Source organism: Lissotriton helveticus, chromosome 1_1 (assembly GCF_964261635.1).
Source record: "Lissotriton helveticus chromosome 1_1, aLisHel1.1, whole genome shotgun sequence".
NCBI classification, from domain to species: Eukaryota; Metazoa; Chordata; class Amphibia; order Caudata; family Salamandridae; genus Lissotriton; species Lissotriton helveticus.
Genome location: NC_136057.1, coordinates 1,128,100,143 through 1,128,122,896, shown reverse-complemented (window position 1 = coordinate 1,128,122,896; position 22,754 = coordinate 1,128,100,143). Strand labels below are relative to the sequence as shown.

The 22,754-nt window shown below is 42.1% G+C and overlaps 1 protein-coding gene across 1 annotated transcript in view; it reads right to left on the bottom strand.

Moving 5' to 3' along the window:
• Positions 1-1,153: 1,153 nt before the first annotated feature.
• Positions 1,154-22,754, bottom strand: part of OTOGL (otogelin like) — a 1,067,300-nt gene continuing 1,045,699 nt past the window's right edge. The window contains exons 56-57 of the mRNA XM_078649280.1: positions 6,431-6,510; positions 1,154-4,617 (exon numbers count right to left, since the gene is read on the bottom strand). Of these exons, the coding sequence (XP_078505406.1) occupies positions 4,417-4,617; positions 6,431-6,510 (281 nt within the window). The 3' untranslated portion in view covers positions 1,154-4,416. The remainder of the gene's footprint in view (positions 4,618-6,430; positions 6,511-22,754) is intronic.

Here is a 22,754-nt window from a genome sequence, read left to right as displayed (position 1 = left end):
GTAAAGGGCGCTGTCTGGTGGTATCTGCCCCCCCACTGTAGTGTTGTGTGAGTTTGCAATGACAGAATCCTTGTGGCTCCTGATGGATTCTGTAGAACTGTGACATAAGCATTTAGAGCATAGTGAAGTGCGTTTAGGTTTAAAATGTTGATTTCACGATTATACGCAGAAGAATAAAGACGTAGGTTACTAAGCTCCATGTGTGGCATAGTCATTGGCGAGTGCCTGGGGATGACGCTACACTAGCCCCAGTTTCAAAAGACATGGTCGGGACGTGTGATCAAAATGCCACGAAGTCTTTTTCAAGAACTATAGATGGGTCTATAGTTGTAAAAAAAAATTACATTTAAATTTAACAGAGGAGGAGATGTACTGTGGAGTGGGTTCGCAATGATGGAATCCTTGCGGCTGCTAATGAACTCCGTAGAACTGTGATGTAAGCATTGGAACAAAGTGATGTGAATGCAGGTTTAGAATGCTGAGGTTGTGGTCTTACATAGAAGAATAAAGATGTGTTATACTAAGGTCTGTGTGTGGCGTAGTCATTGGTGGGTGCCCAGTCTAGGAGGAAACTACACCAACTACTTTTCTCATGGGTTAACAGGGAAAAACATTACTTACATGTCCAAATGAAAGATCTTCACAGGTTCCTCGTCATGCTTCCTTTTGCTGCGGATTTGGAATGAATCACAATGTGGAAACCCCAAAATTTAAAATCCCTGTTTGACTCGGAATTTCACTTTGGTGCATTGCTCATGTGTTCTATTCACTTGTGGGACCTGCAAGTTTGTGCACCGTAGGCTTTGCACGTGTTAGATGGCCTTCACGCATCAGTCAAAGAAATTGTAATATCTCCCTGACATTACAGTTGTTCGTAAAACCGCAAAGCCGTAGTTAACTTGCACCACAATATCGATCTTCATAAATGTGGTGATCCTAACATTGGCTCCCAAAATATTATCAGCGTAGATTTCATGACGATATTTTGGGTGTGAACCTAATGGTAACGATATATTTGTAGACTTATATTTTGGAAGTCGATATGGTTACATGCATTCGTTTGGAGCAGGCAGGCGAGACTCTGCTAAGATTAACAGTAGATGTTGAAAAAGCATTTATACATGACAAGCGATTTTTTAAATATTCTGTTTATTGATTTGTTTTCCTGAATTACAAAAACAATGCAGTGCTAAACATGGCAAAAACGGTATGGAATGCTCGCATATAAAATATATAGTATGCCAATTCCAAGAAAACAAATAATTCAGTTAGGACTTTAGCCCCATGGAGCTAAATGTTCCTTATTTGTGTTTTCTTGCTTGTATATGAGCTTTGGATTCTAAATGGGAATAGTCAGAAAGATGAATGAAAGGAGAGATCATTAATAAGAATAAGAACCCATTCGAAAGATTTCAATAGATGTCCTGTTGTACATACTGTTACACCTATGTCTAGAAATGAACTTTATTATTTCCTAGATGCATATTCCTTGAAACCACACATATGAGGAGCAGAATAAAGGATGATTAGTCAATACTCAAGCACGCATCCACATCTTCCCTGACTCACAAAACAGCCTGATACTAAAAAATATAATTTATGATTTAATATTGTGCCACCTATCTGCCTTCGATTTCTGACTGTATGTTCCACAGAATGAAGCTCGTTGTCACACGTTACCCCGAGCAGTGTGTTTGGTCAATTCACTAAAATGTATTTAATATCAGTGCGCAGTAAAATATACTGAGCCTGGTGGGAAGAATAAGCACATTACCACATAGACTGTCGTGTATCTGCCCCAACACTGAATTAAAGCGATAGGGGCACATTCCCAAAGCTGTTTGGTGGGTGTATTTGACAGAAAGTAGTGTAACTTGCACACAAAATGTGCACGACCCTCAAAGTTAAAAAAAACAATATTGTAGGTCACTCGCCGTCTTACTGATACTGTGCACCTAATACAATCTGTCTGCAATTATGCAAGCACATAAATAAAGAAGTGATTGCATGGACGTGAACATTGGGTCTGGTGTATGAAGGCGCGGCCAAGCAATGCAATAAAGGGGGGCCCACTTTGGCATTCAGGCCCGTATACAAATGAAGCGCACAATTGCTTATGTGTGCCCTGGTGTAAAGTACTCTTTATGTTCTACCCTAGAGTAATTTAGGGATTTTCCTTGGACGAATTTGACAAAAGTAATAGGAATTCCAGAAGCTTTTCCTAAAACAGGGGCAATCTCCTATTGAAATAAAAGATCGTCTTTTCACTTTACACTTTGCCATCTGCAAGGTTGTTGCTCAACCCTGGTAGCAACAGCGCGCCCTGCTAAAAATGATCTAGGTTTATATGAATCTTATATAATTCCTTGCGTTTTATGGTGACTTAGTGAAAATGCTTGGCTGTAGCATAGGTACAGATGTAGCAGATTCCAACCACAAAAAAAAATATTAAACATCATTAATATAGATTTATAGCCGAGTTCCAAACTATTTTCGTAATGTGTACTAGCGTCCCATCTGGCACTCTCGTGAACTCACCAAGGGAATTTGGCGTGTGCGCAATAGGCCTTTGCACAGAATACGATTAATCTGTGCAAGTTATTTTACACAGTTTTGCTCCAGGCAGTTGTTGCACTCGGGGCATGGCAAGCGCATATTCCAGTACATCACTCCCTCAATGAGCAATGCTCTGGACTATGCACCTGGCAGGCACAGCTCTCCACTGTTTACAGTTATACGAGTGGTGGAGGTCTGATTTGTATTCCAACCCTAACTTAGTACAGAAACGAAAATGTAGGCATTGATAGGTACGCGCCCTTTAAGGAACGTAGCTAAAAAAAAAAGCCTTCTCTCAGTGGCTTGCACACATGAGCAGCAGCCTGAGGACCTTACCAGGCCAACACCAACAAGCACATGTGACTCACTGCAGTCAAGCAATAACAGGGCACTGCTACCTTTGTATGCATGGAGAGCCATACAGAAATACAGGTCAGCTTCTCTGCTCAGCTCATCCACTGTCTACAGATTCTATTTCTCAATCAGGATACGAGGCAACAGAAAAATGCCTTTGCATTTTTACGATACAGATTATGTCCCAAAATGTTTGCCCCATTAGTTCTGTGATATTAAACCTTATATTGACTCCAATCCACATCTACTGAAACGAAGGTAAAATAGTCAGGTCGAAGTGTATTTTGGAGGGATCCAGAAATTGTTAACAGGACTACATTCTGATATGTGGATTTTCATTGAATTTTGAGATTATTGTAGTACACATTTTTCAGGTGGACACGTGGTAGAAATTAAGGGGTCGATATTGTGACAGGACGTATATTGTAATGATGTTGCCATTGATTAATTAACTCACACTTTTGGGAATCTTTGTGAATAGACCCCACAAATCGGCATCGTTATTATATAATTATTTTTCTATGCCTATAGTCCAGAAAAATGAGAATAAACAGCAAATGGTAATAACAACTTTGATTAAAGCCATGGGTATTGAGCTTGTTCGTAGTTTTCGTCCGCACAATAGAACAACATGTATTTTGAAGGTAAAGTTGTTTCGACAGTTTCCAAACATTTTAAAATGATCATAATTTATCATATGGTAATTACCCCAATCCAATCACTTTGAATTTACATTCATTTAAGAGTTTTTGATAAGGAAAATATTGCTTCGGTTGATCTCTTCATAAAGGGCATCCGCCACTATAATGTTCAAATACATTCTAGGTGTAAACCATTTACACAGAGCCCATGCCCAAACTAACACTAAACAGTGGCGAAATGCAGGTGGTGGTTCCTATTACCGTCCAATGAAAGTTGTTGCATTGATGGAATTACGGTGAACTTCTCTTGATAGAACATATGTGGTACGCAAGGAAAATGTTGAAACTAATGGTGTGTCTGTCCTCAAGGTTGGAATTGTGGCATTAATACATTGTTGTCCGCAGAAGAAGTTATACTGCATGAGTCTGAAGTTTACATATTATGAGTCAACCCATTTGTGGGGCCAGGGCCTAAAGATATTGCTCCTATGTCCACTCAAAAAGTGTGGGTACACTCACAAGTATGCACACATAGAAGAGAATTCACTCAGTCCCTTTAGAACTGAGGTATTAATGGTCCACTGAAGCCCGAAATGGAGTCCTTTTACTCTCCAAAAATGTCTTCTCGATTTATAAAGATTGTGACGTCACACTGGAGCGCTGGTTCTTCTTTAAGGACATGAAGTTACAAAAAAAGTGGTCCCTGCACCAATCCAACAGAAGTTTCCACCTATCTGCTTCTCCAGTGGGTGATAATTCCTGGTGCGAAATCACGTCCCATATCCCTCAGGTCGACTTTATGTGATCCATACAATGTTCTTGTAGGAGAATCCCACGTACAAAACACAAGAGTTGCAGCAAATGTTTAATTCCACTGACAGGAGCAGTCCACTGGCTCTTGCAGGACATACATCACTTCGGTGCCATTTCCTGAGCAGTATAGTGGCACGGTTAGATTCTGCACTCCGACCTCACGGCAACATTTGCAGAATCTTAAATGGCTATCGATATTGACGTTGAAAATTGTTGCTGAAGGACATTTTCCATCACAGGAGGCCACATTGATCTGTATCACAAAGAAAGATAAAAACGATAGTCACAATTCACACTTTAAGGTTTAACTTGCAGTTCAAGATGTTTTTTCCTAAGGGCCAGCTATTATTTTATATATTTCCCAATGTTGCCCAACGTTACCAATAAATCAACTAAGTATTCATTCAAATCTCTAACCTGAAACTAAAAACCATTTCAAGCTAAAAACCATTTCAAGCTACACATTTGGGGTTGAAGACAATTGTCCACAGAACGTATTGATCGAAACAGACTGAAAACATTATAACAGATTCATTGGTTGGCTTCAATTACACATTAAAAGTTAGCTAATCCAAATTTCACACCGATCAATTACTTCGTAACTTTCTAAGAATGTTTCTCTAATATTTCCCTTTTGTGACTTTCATCAACAGTTTTGTAGTTTTTCTTTCAGGATTGTAAATCATTAATTTGTCTATAAATTGACTGCAATAACAAGAAGCATGTCCAGTGTGATGCTACTCTTGGTAAACCCCTACCATTCTCAGATCCCTCTAGGTGTGTTGCCGTTACTCCTGTGAATGATGCATGTTTAGATATTACTTAATGGCCTCATTTTGAGTTGGGTGGCATGTCGTACTGCCATAAATTGCCGGTGCCCCGCCCTCCAAACTCGTGGATCCCCTGGCTTAGGTTTCCTCGCCATTGGAATTCCATCACCCGGCCACCCCAGTCGTGGTTACCTCCACCTATTTGGGGTGTGGCGCCCATCACTTATGCTCTCTACCCGGGTCCAGCTGGCGAGGCACAGCAGATCTGGCAGGGAAAGCTAAGGGCCTGAAACAAAGGAAGTCAGGACCACTGCAATTTTGTTTTTCTGCAGCAAACTCCAGCTTTGGTAGTTTATTTCCATCAAGTAAAAAAGAATGCCAAAACACTTGGTAATAATGGCTAGGTATTTACCTCTATTTTCAGTGCATCTGTTTCTTCGGTGACTACACGGCAGGCATGGACATTCCCACCAGCCAGTGAGGGATCTCTTACTATAGAGGGTGGTAGGCAGCAAGGAGAGGAGAGGACAGGGCCTTTATTGGCTGGATCGTGATCGAGGTACACCTGATTTCAGTGCAAGTACATAGAGGGGAAACGCACATTTCATGCCTAGTGGCATGTGCACTCCATTTCAAAGTTCTTGGCATGGTACGGAGACAGCCACCAGGCACAAAACCCATGCCCCACTGGGAAGTCCACATAACTAATGGACTGTTAATGTAAACCTTACATTATGGTTGAAGGTAGCCAGCTGTAACTGCACTTTGGGTATCTTGAAAGGCAAACACATTTCCTTTTATGGGCTTCTACCGAGTGGCATGTCATACTTTCATTACCTCTGCAGGATAACACAAACTAAGCAAACAATAAATAGGACGTGTACATCCTAATGACATGACAACAAAGAAGATGGCGTGTGCAAGATGGCAGCTGCTAGCTACCCTCTGGGCCAGGCTAGTTCCAATATTATGTTTGTGTACTCCTATACTTCATTACTAAGAATCACATAATGAGGCGAGAGGACAAAGAGGGCTTCTCCCTCGTGTTCAGGGCTCTTATCCTTTTCCCTGGGGGTGGGGGCAGCCTGCGCACCTAGGTGACGCACTACAAGCCTACCCTACCTCCTCGTATTTCCTGTTGGCTGCCCCTCCCACTACCTTGTGCACTGGCTCAGCCTCTCTTTTTGCCGCTTCTCGCACGAAATGCCACTAAAGGCCCCCCTCCCCTAGACGCGGGGGTGGCCTCTCTTACTTCATTACTGTGAATCACATAATAGTTTAATTTGAACCTCTTACCGGAGTTTGACTAATGCAATCGTGTTTCCTTATGGTTGTTCTAACCAACGTTTTCTGGCAGATTTTTTCTTCCTGTTTGCCTAATAAAACAAAGATATAATTTAGGCAACAATATGTATAGTATCGCAGATTCAATAACATGATACAGCAAGGTATTCCTCCATGGCAGTCTTCGTTAAAATGCTAGTTTAAAAAATGCCCTTCCAATAAATGTTGGCAATTGCTTGCTATATTTCAAATCATATTCATTGTACGGGCATAATTTGAACACTTCTGGATGTACATTTTAAAACATATTTCATAGAATATTTTAAGCAGTTTTAAGTAGGCAAATGATTGCTACATTTAGGACATGTTAAGTATTAGATTATTGCACTGGGTACAGAAAACGACAAACCTATAGCATTGGGCAAAGAAATGTTTCCCTTACATCAGGTGAAAGACTAAAGGGTCATTCGTCTTTTTTCACATTGGGCAACAACAAGAAGTAACTGTTTTTTATTACTTTAAAAAAAAGATTCAGGTCGGTTTAATGATGATGCTCCTTTTTGTCTGGGATTCCAGTGCTTTATGAAAATAGTTTGTTAAGACGTTTTTAAGAATTGTGGGTGAAGTTCAAACGTTCAATGTAGTTCAATGGAATTGTTTAATCTGCATGGCTTCTCCTTCTCCACAATAAACAGAAACCACCAGCCTGCTGAAAATGTTTTAGCTAGCTCATCAGCTTTCAAGATAATAAGAATTTGCATGTATGCTGTGACCAATTGATGAGAGCACTTAAAGTGTAATAGGCAACATTTGAATAACATTATGGGCCTTTTTAGGTTTCGCCTGGAGCACGGAGCGTTAGCTCCGCCTCCAGGAGAAATCACTAGTCTTCAGTAAGGGACTCTTGGAATACGCCCTCTGTTCCATTGGCTAGCTCCATAAATGGAGGCTAGCCATTGGAACAGAGATCTGTCCGTCAAGGCCGGACCAGATTCGGGGGCGTTCCCGAGATTTTTTCCCTGGGCGTTCTCTCTGTGTAGTCATCGGGCGGTGGGCGGAGTTTCGTTTTTTTTTTGGGGTGTTTGTGTCCGTCATTATGCCGACCACGGCCGCCGGAAGAAGTCCAGGTGAGTGCGTTCCTTTCCCGCCCCCCCCCTCCCGCTGTCCATGCGCCGTTCCCCCCCCCGCCCCCTCCCGCTGTCCATGCGCCGTTCCCGCCCGCCCCCCTCCCGCTGTCCGTACCCACCCCCCCTCCCCGTAGGTGCTTGTTTTCTTATCTTGCTGGTTCATGTCTCGCCTCCCTCCCCCCGCTGTCCATGCGCCGTTCCTGCCCGCCCCCCTTCCGCTGTCCGTACCCACCCCCCCTCCCCGTAGGTGCTTGTTTTCTTATCTTGCTGGTTCATGTCTCGCCTCCCTCCCCCCGCTGTCCATGCGCCGTTCCCGCCCGCCCCCCTCCCGCTGTCCGTACCCACCCCCCCTCCCCGTAGGTGCTTGTTTTCTTATCTTGCTGGTTCATGTCTCGCCTCCCTCCCCCCGCTGTCCATGCGCCATTCCCGCCCGCCCCCCTCCCGCTGTCCGTATAAGCAAGCCATGTTTTAGTGTTTATAGGAAACCCCGTTAGTTTAAAAATCCAACAGACAGGAAAAAAAAGAAGTATCAGGAAATTTTATTTTTTCTTTTATTTGGGTAATTTGTTTCTTAAAAGAATACAGAAAATTCGGTTAATGGCTTGCATTATAAATAGTTTTGTTACAACTCTTGCTGAACTGGGTTATATTTTGTGAATCTTTTAGTTCTGCTTGGAACTGAAGCAGCTTATTTGATAAAATGTTCTGCATGAGTATGTATCCGAATGTATTTACTTTTGGTCGGTTTGATATTAATAGAAGAAAGTTCTCTGGTGGGCGGTGTTTTTTTCTGTGTAGTGAATCGCTTTTGCACATTATCTCTCAAGGCCAGGCCTGTTTCTTGTAACATTAAGCCGCCGACGTTTTCTTCTTTTATGGTGCTATTTTTAGCAACTTGTTTAAGTTTGGGCAACACCAACTCCTGTGCCTTTTTTTCTAGTATGACTTTTGTGTGTGTGTGTGGATCAGGAGCGGACTTGTTCAGCAGCCCCACCCCTGGCAGTGCACGTCTCATCCACACGTTTTACCAGCTTTCCCTGAATGCAAATTGTACCTCATGCGAAATTTGTTTTTCACTACTCAACCCAATGCGATGCATTTCTGGCAAAATATTCCCCAGGCGCTTAACGTATTACTGACCGGCTTGCAACAGTGATGTATCCGTGACCCCTGCATACAACCAGCACATGTGTGAGCCTGGCCCTGTCAGCGCTCATAGATGTTCACACCTGCACCCAGTAACTTAGGCAGATGTGACCTCACCCCTTCATCCGGTATGACACGCACTCATTAAGCTGGGCAGGACGCTTTGCAATAGAACTTTTTATATTTTAATATTTCTATTATTGCCACTGTGCCCTGCGCCTAGGCAGCTGCCTGCACAACCTAACCCCCTCGCCGCCCCCACCCCCAATTGGCACAGTCCGCTCACACCCCCAAGAGGCAATTTCCTGTTTGGCTGGGGAAAGGAAAGAGCAGTCGAGCTTCCAAGTGATGGCTGACGTGCTCGCACACTCACGGATGGAATAGAGTAGTGTGCACTTGACAGCAGCGTTTCCGGCGTCTGGCTCTCCTGTACTGCTTAGGCAAGGTAAGTATTGTGCTCAAAGATGCATGAGTGCGTTTACAAGACATGACATGGATGTTATGTCTGCCCTTGCCCTTGCTGGCGTACCTCTGTAATATTTTCCGGACTGTTGATGCTGGATTGTCTTTCTTCTGCTTGTTCTTGCTTTGTGTGTTTTTACCTTTGATGGTTTTTGTACAAGTGCAGAATGAGGTGTTATCCTTCCAACCCTAACATAATTAATCCTGCCTCTCCCTCCGTTGATAGTTTGTTTTACTTGTGCTTGACTTTCTTTTTAGCTTCTGATCGTCTCCCCCTTGTCCTTGCGTTTTTCACTATGAAATAGTATCACAGGGTGTATATAATAATCTCTTGAAAAAGGCTTGTTATCGCCAAGTGATACCAGCCTGAACTGGCACAGACGCATCCTTCAAAAGGAAAGTTTCTAGTCTCGGGGTTGTCAATGGTCCTACCTTGTCTCTGAGACTTGAGGAAATCATCACGTGCAAATGAAACAGTAGAGGGTGGGTACTCTGGCCAGAAACCCAGAGCAGACTAATTCATTCATTTATAGTTAAATTGGAAGTGCTGCACCTAGAAGCCTGATCTAGCATTGGGAAAGGGGGGAAAAGCAAGTTGGATCGATTGGCAAGGGACCTAACAATAGTTTGTTTTACTTAGGAAGGACTGTTGCAAAATTGAGACATCATGTACTGTCCATTGATTTAGTTGATGCTCCTGCCAGACCTCCGCGATTACATTTCTGAATGTTGGCGAGTGTGTTTCAAGCAATCCAGTGCCTGAGGGGTTTTGTTGTTGAGCGGTCGATAACATGCTCTTTGTTCTTTCTTTATGGCAGTCACTATCAGCGAGATCGTTGGCGATAGATGCATGTTTTGATTTAATATTGCACCTTAATGACAGATTATCAGGGCAGGGCATAGGCAAGCAGTGTTTTGTTAATGCAGCCGCCTATTTCTAAACAAACTGGCACCATAACGTCATCATGGTCATTATGTCATGAGACTACAAATCGGGCGAAACCGTTGCATTGTAAATGCTTGTTTAAAGTGTTGATATCCCATCCACCAAATTACAAGTACCATAGACTATAATGCACGTGTAATATAACGAATGGGGCAGCCATTGTGTTTGCAATTGAGTATACCACCTGCCAAACCCTAAATATGGGCCACTGCCTTTTCAAGAAAGCTAGAGGGCAACATTCTGTGCACAAGGGCATAGCTTCGGGGGTGAGGGGGTCGGGGTATTACACCCCCTAATAAATGTATTCACTAGTAAATAGTTGGTTACAGTAGCTTCCAGTCAGTTATGGTGAGGTGGAATTTTGGATTTCAACTAGGATTTTTACATGCATACAAAGACTAAAACACATACGCACACACACTCTCTACTCTCTGTTTTTGAAGTTCTTAAAACTGTTGGTTATTTTACAACATATTGTCTTTTAAGTAATCCTAACAATCCACACTGATATCCCTTAAGCCCCCGCATGCGCTGCTTCTCAAATAATGTATTTTACCATGGTAGCGTGATTGTTGGGAAATCTGAAGCTCACACCCCCCAGTCCTACTGCCCAAGCTACGCTCCTGTGTGTGCACTTGTACTCTGCTCTGTATTTGAGACGGTCAGGCAACTCAACATAACATTTTAGAGTAGTGCAGACAAAGATTAATAATAATAGTACTGACGACTGGGGCATAATGTTTATGAGGTAAGAAAGAGGTAAAGTGTCACAGTTTCCCAGCAAAATAAATAGTTATCCACTATTGTTTTGAATTAGGGTTCAATTTGTCAGAACAGAATCTTCATTATGGGAGTGACTGGAAGAACTTAGCCAAAGAAGAAGTGCTAATGTCACAAATATATCTATCCTTGAAGTCATAAAAAATAAACAGTGTTATCATGATTAAACTGTAGTAAGCTAGAACAAAATGGCTTTCAAATAGAAGCTAGTCATAGCTATTGTTCATCAAAGATTTTGAAATCCATAATTTGTTTGATACAACTTTGTGTGTTATCAGCATACAGCATGCACATATGAATGTTTTCCTGACGAGCCTATCCCCTGAAAGGCCTAACAACCATTTTTTTAAAAACAAAAACCAATGCTATATGAAAGATTTGATTTCCTTTGGACAGTAGTATGTACATATATTACCTACTGGCAGTCGCCAGTAGGTAGTTATAGTTGGGAGATAGTTTCCATTGGACGAGTGTTTTTTTGCATTTACCAATAACTTTCGCGATCTTTGCGAAAGTTTCAAAACTAATTTGCATCAGCTGCTGGTTTCAAAATTTCCTGGTGATATGTCAAGCGTGGGCAGAGAAAAAGGGGGCTACAGCCTAAACTCTTGAATAGAATTACAGTAAATCTGGCAGAAAGGTAGCTTTTGGTCCGTAAAGTGACCTTTTTGTTAAATGTTGTATACAACTGAGGCCATGGTGGATCCACAACCCCTCCTGATCTCGGGCGTTGAGATCTGATTGGCTGCCAACACTTCAAACCAGGAAGTGTTGGCAGCCATCTTGTGACTCAGTTGAACCGTGTCACAAGAAAAAACATTTAATAAAAAAAATGGAGGCAGGGTAGAAACTACCTGATCTCTCGGGGGGTCCCACAGGGATCCACTAGTGCCAGAAAAGCATAAAAAAAATAATTTGGCAGGAGTCGCACTAGATCTGTGACTCCTGCCGGAAAAAAAACGCGGTCTCCTGCACTTTGTTTAATATAGGCCCCTGGATGAGTCAGGTACTGTAGGCCTGTTTAACTATGTAGAAGGGGGGGGGGGCACGGGGCCCCCTCCTATAATACCTAAAATCCAAGGGACCACCATCTCCTGGACTAGCGGCAACCCTGGGCCCTGGGGACCGCCACCTCCCCAGGGAAAATTATTAATATAATAATGATGCGGTGGTGCGAGGACTCCCTGCAGCCCCGAGGATCGTCACCTCCCCATAGCTACATATAACAGTAAAGAGGGGGACCACGCAGACCCCCGCACCTCCCTGGGGCACACTGTGTTTTTTAAGTAATGCAGTGGAGGTTGTAGGGCATCCCCTGCTGCCCTGTGGACCACCACCTTCCCGGGGCACAAATATAATAATGAAGGGGGTCTGTTGCAGACCCCTGGGCCACCACCTCCCGAAGCAAATTTGAACAATGGAGGGGCGCGTCTATCTTCCTGGAGATCTATGTGGCCCTGGGGTACACTACCGCCCAGGACTGCTCCAGCAATTTCCTGAAGTGCCCACCCCCAGGACATTGCAGTTTGCTTTGCCTTGGCGGGAGCACCGCTCCCTCCAAGCCATAGCTAACACGTGTTCTGGTTTCAGCAAGTGAGAGCACAAAATGCCCTCGCCTGCTGAAAGCAGAGCAAGGGTCTGTTTACCTGCCCGCTCTGAAGCGAGCAGGGAAACAGACACATTGCTTTGGGATTCTGGGAGCTGCATGTTAGCAGCTTCCTGGGTCTCAAATCAATACCGGCTCCCGCTGGAGGTGGGTAGCCAGCAGGAAGGTCAATAAAATGAGTATCATTGAGTTGAGTAACGATAAACATCTCATCTTTTATTCAGTGCCAAGATACCTGTGGGTAAATGTGCGCTTTACAAATACAAATGTAATGTTATTTGGGAGTGACTTAATATGTAAAAGTAGGGTTACACTCCTATCAAAAGGTTATTTTACATGTCTGGTTAAAAGTTTAAAAGCTGTAGGAGTCAGGCAACACACATAGGGCTGAAATCTTATTTTTCTTGAAAGCCAAGTGAATGGCACAATAACAATAAGTATTGAAGTTCACAGGTGACATCTAGCTTTCTATTAGCCAGTTTTACCATGTTTTGGGGGTCAGAGCACATGCACTGAGGAATGGACAGCAAGACTCCAGTGGGCAAAGTTAAAAAATCAGCAGCAGGTTGACACAAAAATTGGGTGTCATCATGCAAAAAGAGTCACTTTCTTACCTATTAGGCATTGTGGTGAATATCCCTCCTCTCAAAAAGCCGTTCATTACCTCTTCTATTTCAAAATGAAAACATGTCCAAAACTATCAATCTGCCTTCTTTCACCAGATTCACAGTGATTTTACACCAATCCAGCACACCACTAATTTGAGACTTTCAACATAACAGTTCAAAAGGCTTTTGATGCACACTCTCCCCTGCATACAGTCTTCACATCTTTAGCCTTGTATCACACTTGGCATCTGCACAATAAAAACTAAGATAAAGTCGCAAAGGAGGATGAAAACATAAGATCCCACAAAATGTAAGGCCTCATTTACAAGCAAATGATGCAGCACAGCTCCGCAATCCATTATGCTATGCTGAGCTGTGTCTTTTACAGGTACAGATGTGTCGTATTAACAACATTACAACACATCCGTGTGCTTTCCACTGCCCTGGTGCACAATTGGCTGCCATGTGCCAGCGCAGGCACCCTTACATCATTTTGCAAGGGTGTCTGTGTTGCAAGATTGATTGTTTTTGTGCAAGAAGGTGCCCCTTCCTGCACAAAACAATCATTGATGCCATTTTCCTGAAAATGCAGCACACATAGAAAGAGGGAAAAAAAGAAGTTAAAGTATTTCTCCTCGTTCCTTGTTGCGCCACTCCTACGCTTCCCCTAGGGAGGATTAGAATTCGGACACATTCCCAGTTTTACAAAACTTTGTAAATCTGGGAATGCATCAGTTTCCATGGATGTTGCATGGGAACACCCACAACAACACGCATGGAAAACCATTTCCTGGGGAGTAATGCATGAAAAGAAACCTATTGACATGGCCATGAAAAGACAAGTAGTGTGGCTTTACATGGCCTTGTAAATATGGGCAGGCCCTATATGCTGCCAGTGCATCATAAAAAGTGACGTACCAGCGATGCAATGGGCTTGTAAATGAGGCCCTTAATATATATAACATGCCTGGAATGCACTCTAACTCTTGACAATGACATAGCTGCATTCTTTAAAAAAATCATCTGATCACAACGTCCACATTTCCAATGTCTCTCACACATAATCAGCACCTTAATCTCCACAGCACCTCCTTCCACCACACACTTCAATCTCAGCCACAAAGTTAGTTATACTTTGCCTCCAAGAAAACCACAATCAGAAACCCAGTTGCCATTCTACATGCTAGTCCTTCACCCCCTTCCTTCATACCACCACTAACTACCACTATCACTCCACTACTTTTTTACACTTCCCTGCTACATCACCTTTGGAACTCATCATCATTCTGAAGTCTGCTAACCCATATTGGTTCCATGCCTTTCAGCCCTCAAATTTAACAAACCATTAACTCTTTCCTCCAAAGTACTGCTCTGCCTAACATCACTTTCAATCAATCTCTCCTAAATGGAATCCATATTCTGTGCTCAAATTAGTTGTATTTTTACTTCTACTGGGTAAAATACTGTTGACACTTCCTCCCCATTTAGGCATAGAGCAGTATCACTCCTCCCTTTCTCCTCAATGGTACAGAAGTGCCTAGTCTCCAACTAACTCTTCATACATCTCTCATCCAATAATATTCTAAACCCCTTCAAATCTGGTTTGTGTACCAGATTCAGTGCCCTTCCACATCAACAACAATAACCTCTGCTCACTAGAATGACCAATTTTCAATTTCTAATTTCTCTCCCCCTATCAGGGGCTTTTGACTCTGCAGCTCACCCAACACTACTCTTCTCCCTCCAAATCTTTGGTATCACGGACACAACTCCTCAGTGGTTTCCCTTTTACTTATCTGACTGCTCGTGCTCAGTTGACTGGGACTCCAATAGACACCGACCAAATCCTCTTTATGTATGTTTCCCCGAAGGATCAGTTATAGGGCGTCTTCTATTCTTTCTCTACACCCCGCACTTGGTGGCATCACTTTCTCCTTTAATTTCTCATAACTTCTCCACGTCAACAACACACAAATGATCTTGTCTTGACCCACCCATCACTCTCATTACTGCATCACAGATTCTCTATGCCACTGCTATTCAGTATTATATGGCCCTCTGGTCTTCCAAAATTTGAAGTTTCCTCTGTTTCCCCCCTCCTCTACTCCCATCATATATCCAAGCACTATCCACTTTGCTCATGACAATTTAACCTTTGCCACCTCTGGTAAGTATATAGGTGTACTGTTCAAAGCTTCAATGTGTACGGACGTATTCATTTACCACCACCATCTCAGAAGCATGTTGCCATATCTTGAACATATGAAGCATACAACTATGCCTCCGATTTCATACCTCTAAGGCACTAGTTAATTGCCTCATTCTCACCAAACTAGACTATTGCAACGGTGTGCTAGTGTGTGTTACAACACTAGACAAGGTGGCTAGTCCTGCAACCATGACCTTATTAAACCTGCCTAGACACACATCCATGCTAGGTGTCTCAGAGCTACAAACAGGACCCTCAATAATCTGCTAAATATTGTGTTGAAGGAGATACATGGTAGTTCCCCTCATTACCTCACTATTTTGATATGCTACACTCTTTCCAGAAATGTGCCTTGCTCACACCAAAAATGATTGGTCACACCTACCCCCTTATGTGCGGCCTCAAGATTCCAATCTTTTCGTCTGCCAGCCCCCATTGCCTTGCTCCCTGACATCTGTACGTGACCCACTCAATGATTTTAAAACATTAGCCTTTAGAGCTATCTCATGTAATTGTACAGGACAAATACATAAAGAAACACACCACAATTAAAATATAACAAGTCCATCTTTTACATATTACATGCAGCCTTGTTCGTTTGGCTCACTAATCAGAGCTCACAAATCAGCTTATGGGTACAAACGTTTCAATCAAGATCCCTATTTTATGTTGACCTTATGTATAGCAATTCTGCTAAAAACATCAATGTGCTGATGCCCACTAAATATATGTGAGTTTAGCAAAGTATAATCAAATAATTTGTTTGAACACAATTTGCTCAGGTTATTGAATTTCATGTGCCCTGCTGTTTTCCCAGAGTTTTGATTTTCTTAATCTCTAGGTTTTGTTTTCGGTGTCCACATAAAGCAGCTTCAGCCACTCTGTGCTCTTTGCACAATGGAATTTTCCTTCACTTACAAGGCAGTTCCTGATACTGAAGGTATGTAGTGACATTGTGTCAAGACACTAGTTTGACAATTTGTGGTGTAAAATATTGTACATCATAAGAAACTGAGGTATTGGTTAAGGGAGGGGATTAGCCCCCTTAAGCAATAACCATAATCCTTGATAGGGTAAATCACAAAATTCACTAAATTAACCCAAGCTTACCCCCCTCCCATAACTATGGCACAGAGCTGATGGCAACATGTAAACGTTTTATTCAGTGCCAAAACAGTAATGGAGGCAAAACAAAAGAAAAATCTTAAAGTAATTTAGAAAAATAGGGTAAAGTTTAATACATAAAATAAGACCAAAACAACAAAAAAAAAAAAAAAGGGACCCAAGAAAGTAATTTTTAATTAAATGTATCTCCAAAAAGTGTGAAGCATCACGCTCAACTGCTTACGGCAGATTGGGACCTAGACGTGATTTGAGGCCGACCATTATGGTTTGAAATTTTACCTTCTTACTTAGTCTCTGAAATTTAAGTCCAAAATCTTCAGTTGGGCAAGGAAGCAGGCTTTAGCCAATGAGGGATCCATGAAGTCTGATAGTCATCGGACAAGGTCTGAGGAAGCTGATGACATTTGGCATGAAAGCTCAGGGCAGGAGAAATTCAAATATTATGCCCTAGTAAGGCCCCTCTTTGGCTGGATACTTTTGATGCATCCGCCTTCAGAAGATTTCTACATTCACACTTTGTCACTGTTTTGGAACTCGAATCATCCAGTGGGACAAGGTGGCAAGATGTAGCCAAAGAGGGCTCACCAAGCAAATACCTTCTTTATGATGCCCCAATGAATCAGATTTGCTTCTGCAGAAAAACTTAGAGAGGGGAAACCTAAATTTTCAGTTTTAGCAGAATCCGCTTGGCCCCCAGAAGCCCCAGGATTCTCAAACTGTTGACAGAAGTACTCTTTAATACAGCCCAGGGTTCCATGACCTCAGAAACAGCACTTGAGAATCAAGACTCACTTCAGCAGAGCCCATCATCAGGGTCCAGAGCTGGACCAGTTGAAACTAGTCAGTTGTGAAGTTGCAGGAAAAGTCTCTTGACGCATGTTGTGTCCCTGTCCCTTGAACAAGGAGGTCGACCCTATGCTCCTTGGAGTCCAATTCCTTGTCCTGGGTACAAGAGGAAGATGAGGTCCAGTCATTTTGGCTCTTCTCAGGTCTCAGGCTGCATGTTTAGTCATCTTCTGATCTTCCCCAGGTCTAGGAGTGTTCAGAGGAGGGTACTGTGACTGCCAAAATAATGCCTGGCACTAGCCTGTGGGTGGTAGTGAACTCTAGATCCTCTCTAACCAATAGGGTAAAAGTTCCCATGGGTAATCCTACACGTTTGTAGCATTTCTTGCATGCTCTACATCAAAATAATTCCACAGTGCCTCTCTGCATAAATCCAAGTTAGTGAAACCCATATCCCCTTGTGCAGAGCCACCAGAGGTGTGGTGGGGGAAATTAGTACACTCCCTCTTATATGATCACTTGAAACCTGTTCTTGGGGAAGCCCCATCTCCACTGTGATTGGAGCGTGGCTCACTGCTGCATCAAAGAAGGGGCCTGTCTAGGTGTCATCTGACATCTGCCTGTGACAGGGGAGGCCCCTTTGAAGATAATTAGGTTTCTGGGCACTGCCCAAATTGCCATCTTACCAGAGGAACAGAAACTTTTCAGACACTCGCCCCCAGTCACAGATCGGGTCGAATCCATCATCTTTCTTTAGCTCACTTCGCCCCCCAGTTCAGACCCAGGCATATGCAAATTAGTCTTCACCCTGTTCCTCACAGGAACAGTCTAGTTCGAATTGCCAAGCTAGGTCTTCCCTGGACTGGAAACAAGCATCCCGGGACCTGTTTTGGGGTTTCACCCCTCATCAGCCAGGCTAGCTTGAATCCAGTGGCAAAGTGAGCAAGGGACCCACGTCTGGGCATACCCTGCCAACTTAGGGTGAAGAAAGCAAACATTAGGAGATGATGGTAGGAGCACTAAAATTGCACTGTGACAACCTGCTTTTGGATCATAAAGATGCTCAGGAAAAGTTTTCCTCTTATCCCTCAGCCTGCACGAAAGCAGGTTGCATTAACCCTGGTTATGTCCAGATTGGACTATTAAAATGTCCTCTATTTGAACTCCAACATAAGTACTCAGCACAAACTCCAAGTAGCACAGAATGTGTTTGCTAGAATAACTCTTGACATTCCCAGACGCCATTCGGCTGCTGTGGGGTTGGGAGACCTACATTGGCACCCCATCAGAAAGCGCATTATGTTGAAAGCACTCTGTACAGTGCATGAGGCCATTTTTCTCCCAGTCATGCAAGGATTAAAGATATGTTTCACTGACATTTTCCAAGTAGAAACCTGTGTTCGGTACACTGAAACCTGCTTGCTGTGCCTAGCACTCGAAAGAAGAAATGGGGTGATAGAGCCTTCTCAATTGCTGCAAGTAAACTCTGGAACTCTCTTCCACAAAGCATGAAGGCTACCTCACAGTTGTTGCCTTTTAGGAAAACACGTAAACCTGGCTTTATAGACAACGTTTTTCAGGTGGATTTACTGTTAGGTTTTAGCTCTGGACAGTCGTTTATAGCACCTGGATGCCTTTGGGTAAGTGTTGCGCTCTACATATTCAAAATGAAATCAAACAAAATCAAATCAGATTGTGACTAATACCAACTAGCCTCAAGGGGCCTTAGCAGGTAAAATGTGACTTTCTACAGTTACAGGTATTAACACTCGGACTTCATAAGTGAATTTGGGTTTTAATACATATTACAAAGTGTCCAGGATGAAATTCCTAGCTTGTTTCCTAGCAGGAGATAGCATTATTAAATGTAATACTGTATCCCTGTGTTGCTATAGTGAAAATAGCTATTGGTGCCTTTTCATTGTAAGGACGGGAGTAATATCACAGTTCTACATGTCCTATTCAATACCATTCACCCGCTCTTATGGGCAGTAAGGCCTACTGAAGGGGACTTGTTAATATTTAAATGAAATGTTTACACGTGTCAAAAGGGTTCACTATGACAGGTCGAATTGCAGTTTAAAAGCTGTATTAGTCAGGCTACAATGCTAGGCCTGAAGCCATGTTTTACACTGTTACTGTATTTAATGGCACAATAGGTGTTGCAGTTGACTTGTGACACTTAATTTACAGGCTCTGGGTACATATTGTACCATAGACTAAGGACTTATAGGTAAGTAAAATATGCCAGTTAGGGGTGCTCCAATTTCATCATGTTGCAAGGAGAAGTACATGCACTATACCTTTGATAAGCAAGAGTAAAGTGCATAGAGATCTACAACCAGCAAAAACAGTTAAGGCAAAATTCGGAGGGTACACCAAGTAAAAGATGGTAATTTTCCACATACAGTTTTCTTCCATACTTGTAAAATATGATTTTATTGTTTATAGACCACAAATGTGTCTCTGTGACCCAGCAGATCACAATGCAGGCTGTTAGATCCCACGAGAGTTTTTCCAAATAGGTCAAACTAAATTAAAACTGCAAGCACAAAATCTTTTGAAGGTGATAATGATTATTTAGATGGTTTCCACATATAGGTAGTTTTGTAAAGACACACACATTTCTGCTTTAGAGATAGTTGCATCTCCCGAGTCCGTGCTACTCTGAGCTTGAACAGTCAACAGGTCAAAGGCTCCCTAGATAATGAGAAACATCTCTATTGGAGCTATCAGACATTAATTTGGTTCTGCTAAGAACCCATGAAATGGCCATTTTCTGGGGTTATTTTCATGAACGAGCGTTTCCAGCCACATTGATTCCAGTGCTCTTTGGGGATCTGTTTGTGGTTTTGTACATAGTTGTGAAAGGTTTTTTTTCCCTTTCACGGATAGTTTGGTTTTTGTGGGAGTGGGAATACATTTCGGATTTTGGCTAGAACTCTACTCACACTTTCAAAATTCCTCAATGTGGGATTCTTGATTTTGGTTGTGGGAGATTGTGTGCTACAAAGATACTCTAAAAACAGGTATTTCATCATACTGTTAGAAAAAAAAGGAGAAAATATTGCAGCTCGTGTATGATACGGTAGGATATCCACAAGCTCTGAACAGGCAGGACATTTCTTGACTGATTCAAGGAAAAGTCCACTTTCGACCCCATTTATTTTTGGGATTTGGGGTGGCGAATAAAGGGGGTGTGGGTAGAGGAGAGCAATCACAACTCTCACTGAAGGTTTTCGAAATTAACTTTTTTAAGAAGCTCTATTTCCTTTAAGGAATGTGGGCTACTTTAGTTTGTTTTTTTAATGCAAGAACAGGGATGGTGGTCTGCTTTCCCTTGCAGGCCACCATGAATGTTATTGCAGCCAATCACTGGGTGAATATTAACAAGGCATATCATTCTGTGAACCCCTGTGTTCCTTATTTAAAATAATAAAACACTGGTCACAAAAAGTCAGTTCACACATGTAACTACTTCTGTCGACCAGCATGAAAGCACGCCTACCCCTAAAAGTTATCTAAATTATGAGGCAAATAAAATGCAAATTATGCAGCGCATACTCTTGCAGTTCTATTGTAATCAATTTTAGCTAGCAACACATGTTTTGGGCAGCCTGCAACTAATGTGGCAAACGTGTTAAATTTACTAAATATGAGTACACACTCCAATCAGAGGATCACATGAATCTGATGTCCTTCACCGTTGTTCATTGTTTTATCAATAATTTATTATTGAAATGTAAACAAAGTCTAAACATTCTTTCAATGTTAGGTAACCATTAAATAATCTCTCTCTCTTAGTCCGGGAGAGGGTTTCAAATGCATAGTAGTAAGATACATCCATTGCTTTCTACCACTTAGGTATGTTACACCAATGAGAAATCTGTTCACTACAGTTCCATGTGTGTTACACGAGAAACTAAAATATTAACGTAAACAGGTAACAAGATGAAACTCAAGGAGTGTTGAAACTCAACTTTCAGCAAAGTAACCAGATGAAACAGAAGAAAATATTGTATTAAATATATATATATATATATATATATATATATATATATATATATATATATATATATATATATATATATATATATATATATATATATGTGTGTGTGTGTGTGTGTGTGTGTGTGTGTGTAGTATTTAACTGTCTGTCACAAGCTGCTTCTGCATTTCAGCTCTTATTAGTGTGTGAGCTATCATACATTATTCTCCTTAAAAATATTTTCCTTGTTTCGAATTGGCTACCCACAAAGGTTATACTTCAGTTTCATTAGTACTTTGTGTGTTACCAGGGCTTTAGATGGGCCGGATCCTGACAGTGTTGAACTCCAGCAGTTTTCAAAAGGAGGCCTTGAAACGGGTCTCATGGGGCTCTGTTTTATGTCTTGGTACATGCGGTACAAAAAATTCCAGACTGCAGTGCGAGTATGCAAATCGATGTGCTTCTGCTCATTTTGCTCATTGACGTCATGCCAGGTGAGCGTTTTACATCATTTAAAGAGAGTAATTTTCTCTCTGGATTTCCTTTCTCTTTTTGCAATGGCGGAGCAGCAACATCATCTCGTTGTCAACCATTGAGGTGGGAACATGGTGAGAGATACTCATATCCCCTGTAAGCTTTACAGGGTTGATGCAGACAGAAAATGTGAAATGTTGCAGCTTGCGACCAAGGCCAAATAAACTTTAATATTTGGAAATTAGTTTGTTCCAAATCCATTGCGGAGAAATAAATGATCTGAAGCGAGGGCCTTCTACTCTTAAACAAAAGTGGGCATTAAGTTTTGGAATTTGGTGCGAATCATGAATCGATTGTAGCACATTCCCTGCGGTCAGAAGTGAATAGCATTTGCCGTTTTTAATGGTTTGTCATTCCCAGAGCTGCTGTCATTCAAACATCAGGCAGGCCTGGACGGAGGGAGTTATTGTTGGACCTGTGATTATCCATTACCCCAGACTGCATGAAGGGTGAGCTGCTGATCGGAATTGTGGGGTGTGTGTGTGCTGTGATTAAAGTAATGTATAGCGATCACTGTTCAATCTTGGTGTGGCGATTTATGCAATTGTTAAAGACACAAAGTGATTTCAGCACACTAATAGGATGATTGTGCACATTGCTTCTTAGCTCTGCTGTTTTTGTTGGACGCTCCCAGTTTCAGTAGTAGTTAACAAATTGAATTGTTGTTGCAGTCATTTTTTTTCAATTTGCATTTTTCAAATTGAGTAAATACTGTTTAACTATGGATCCCTACTGTGTGCATTTTTTATTAATGTCAGTGACATATTTTAGCCTATTTGATTTGCCATTATTTTAGTTGGTTATAGACGATGAAGAGATAAAAAAAAGTCCTTATGTTACCATACTGCAAATTATACAGTCTGGCGGAAGGGCCACCGTACCCTCTAAGGACAGCCAAACTGTGTGCCAAAAATTGCACCATAATATTGAGGCAGGACATAATGCGACTTCTCATGATTTAGGCCATGATTCTAATTGGATTAACCACACCACTTTAAGAGGTTTGCCATGCCCCTTTT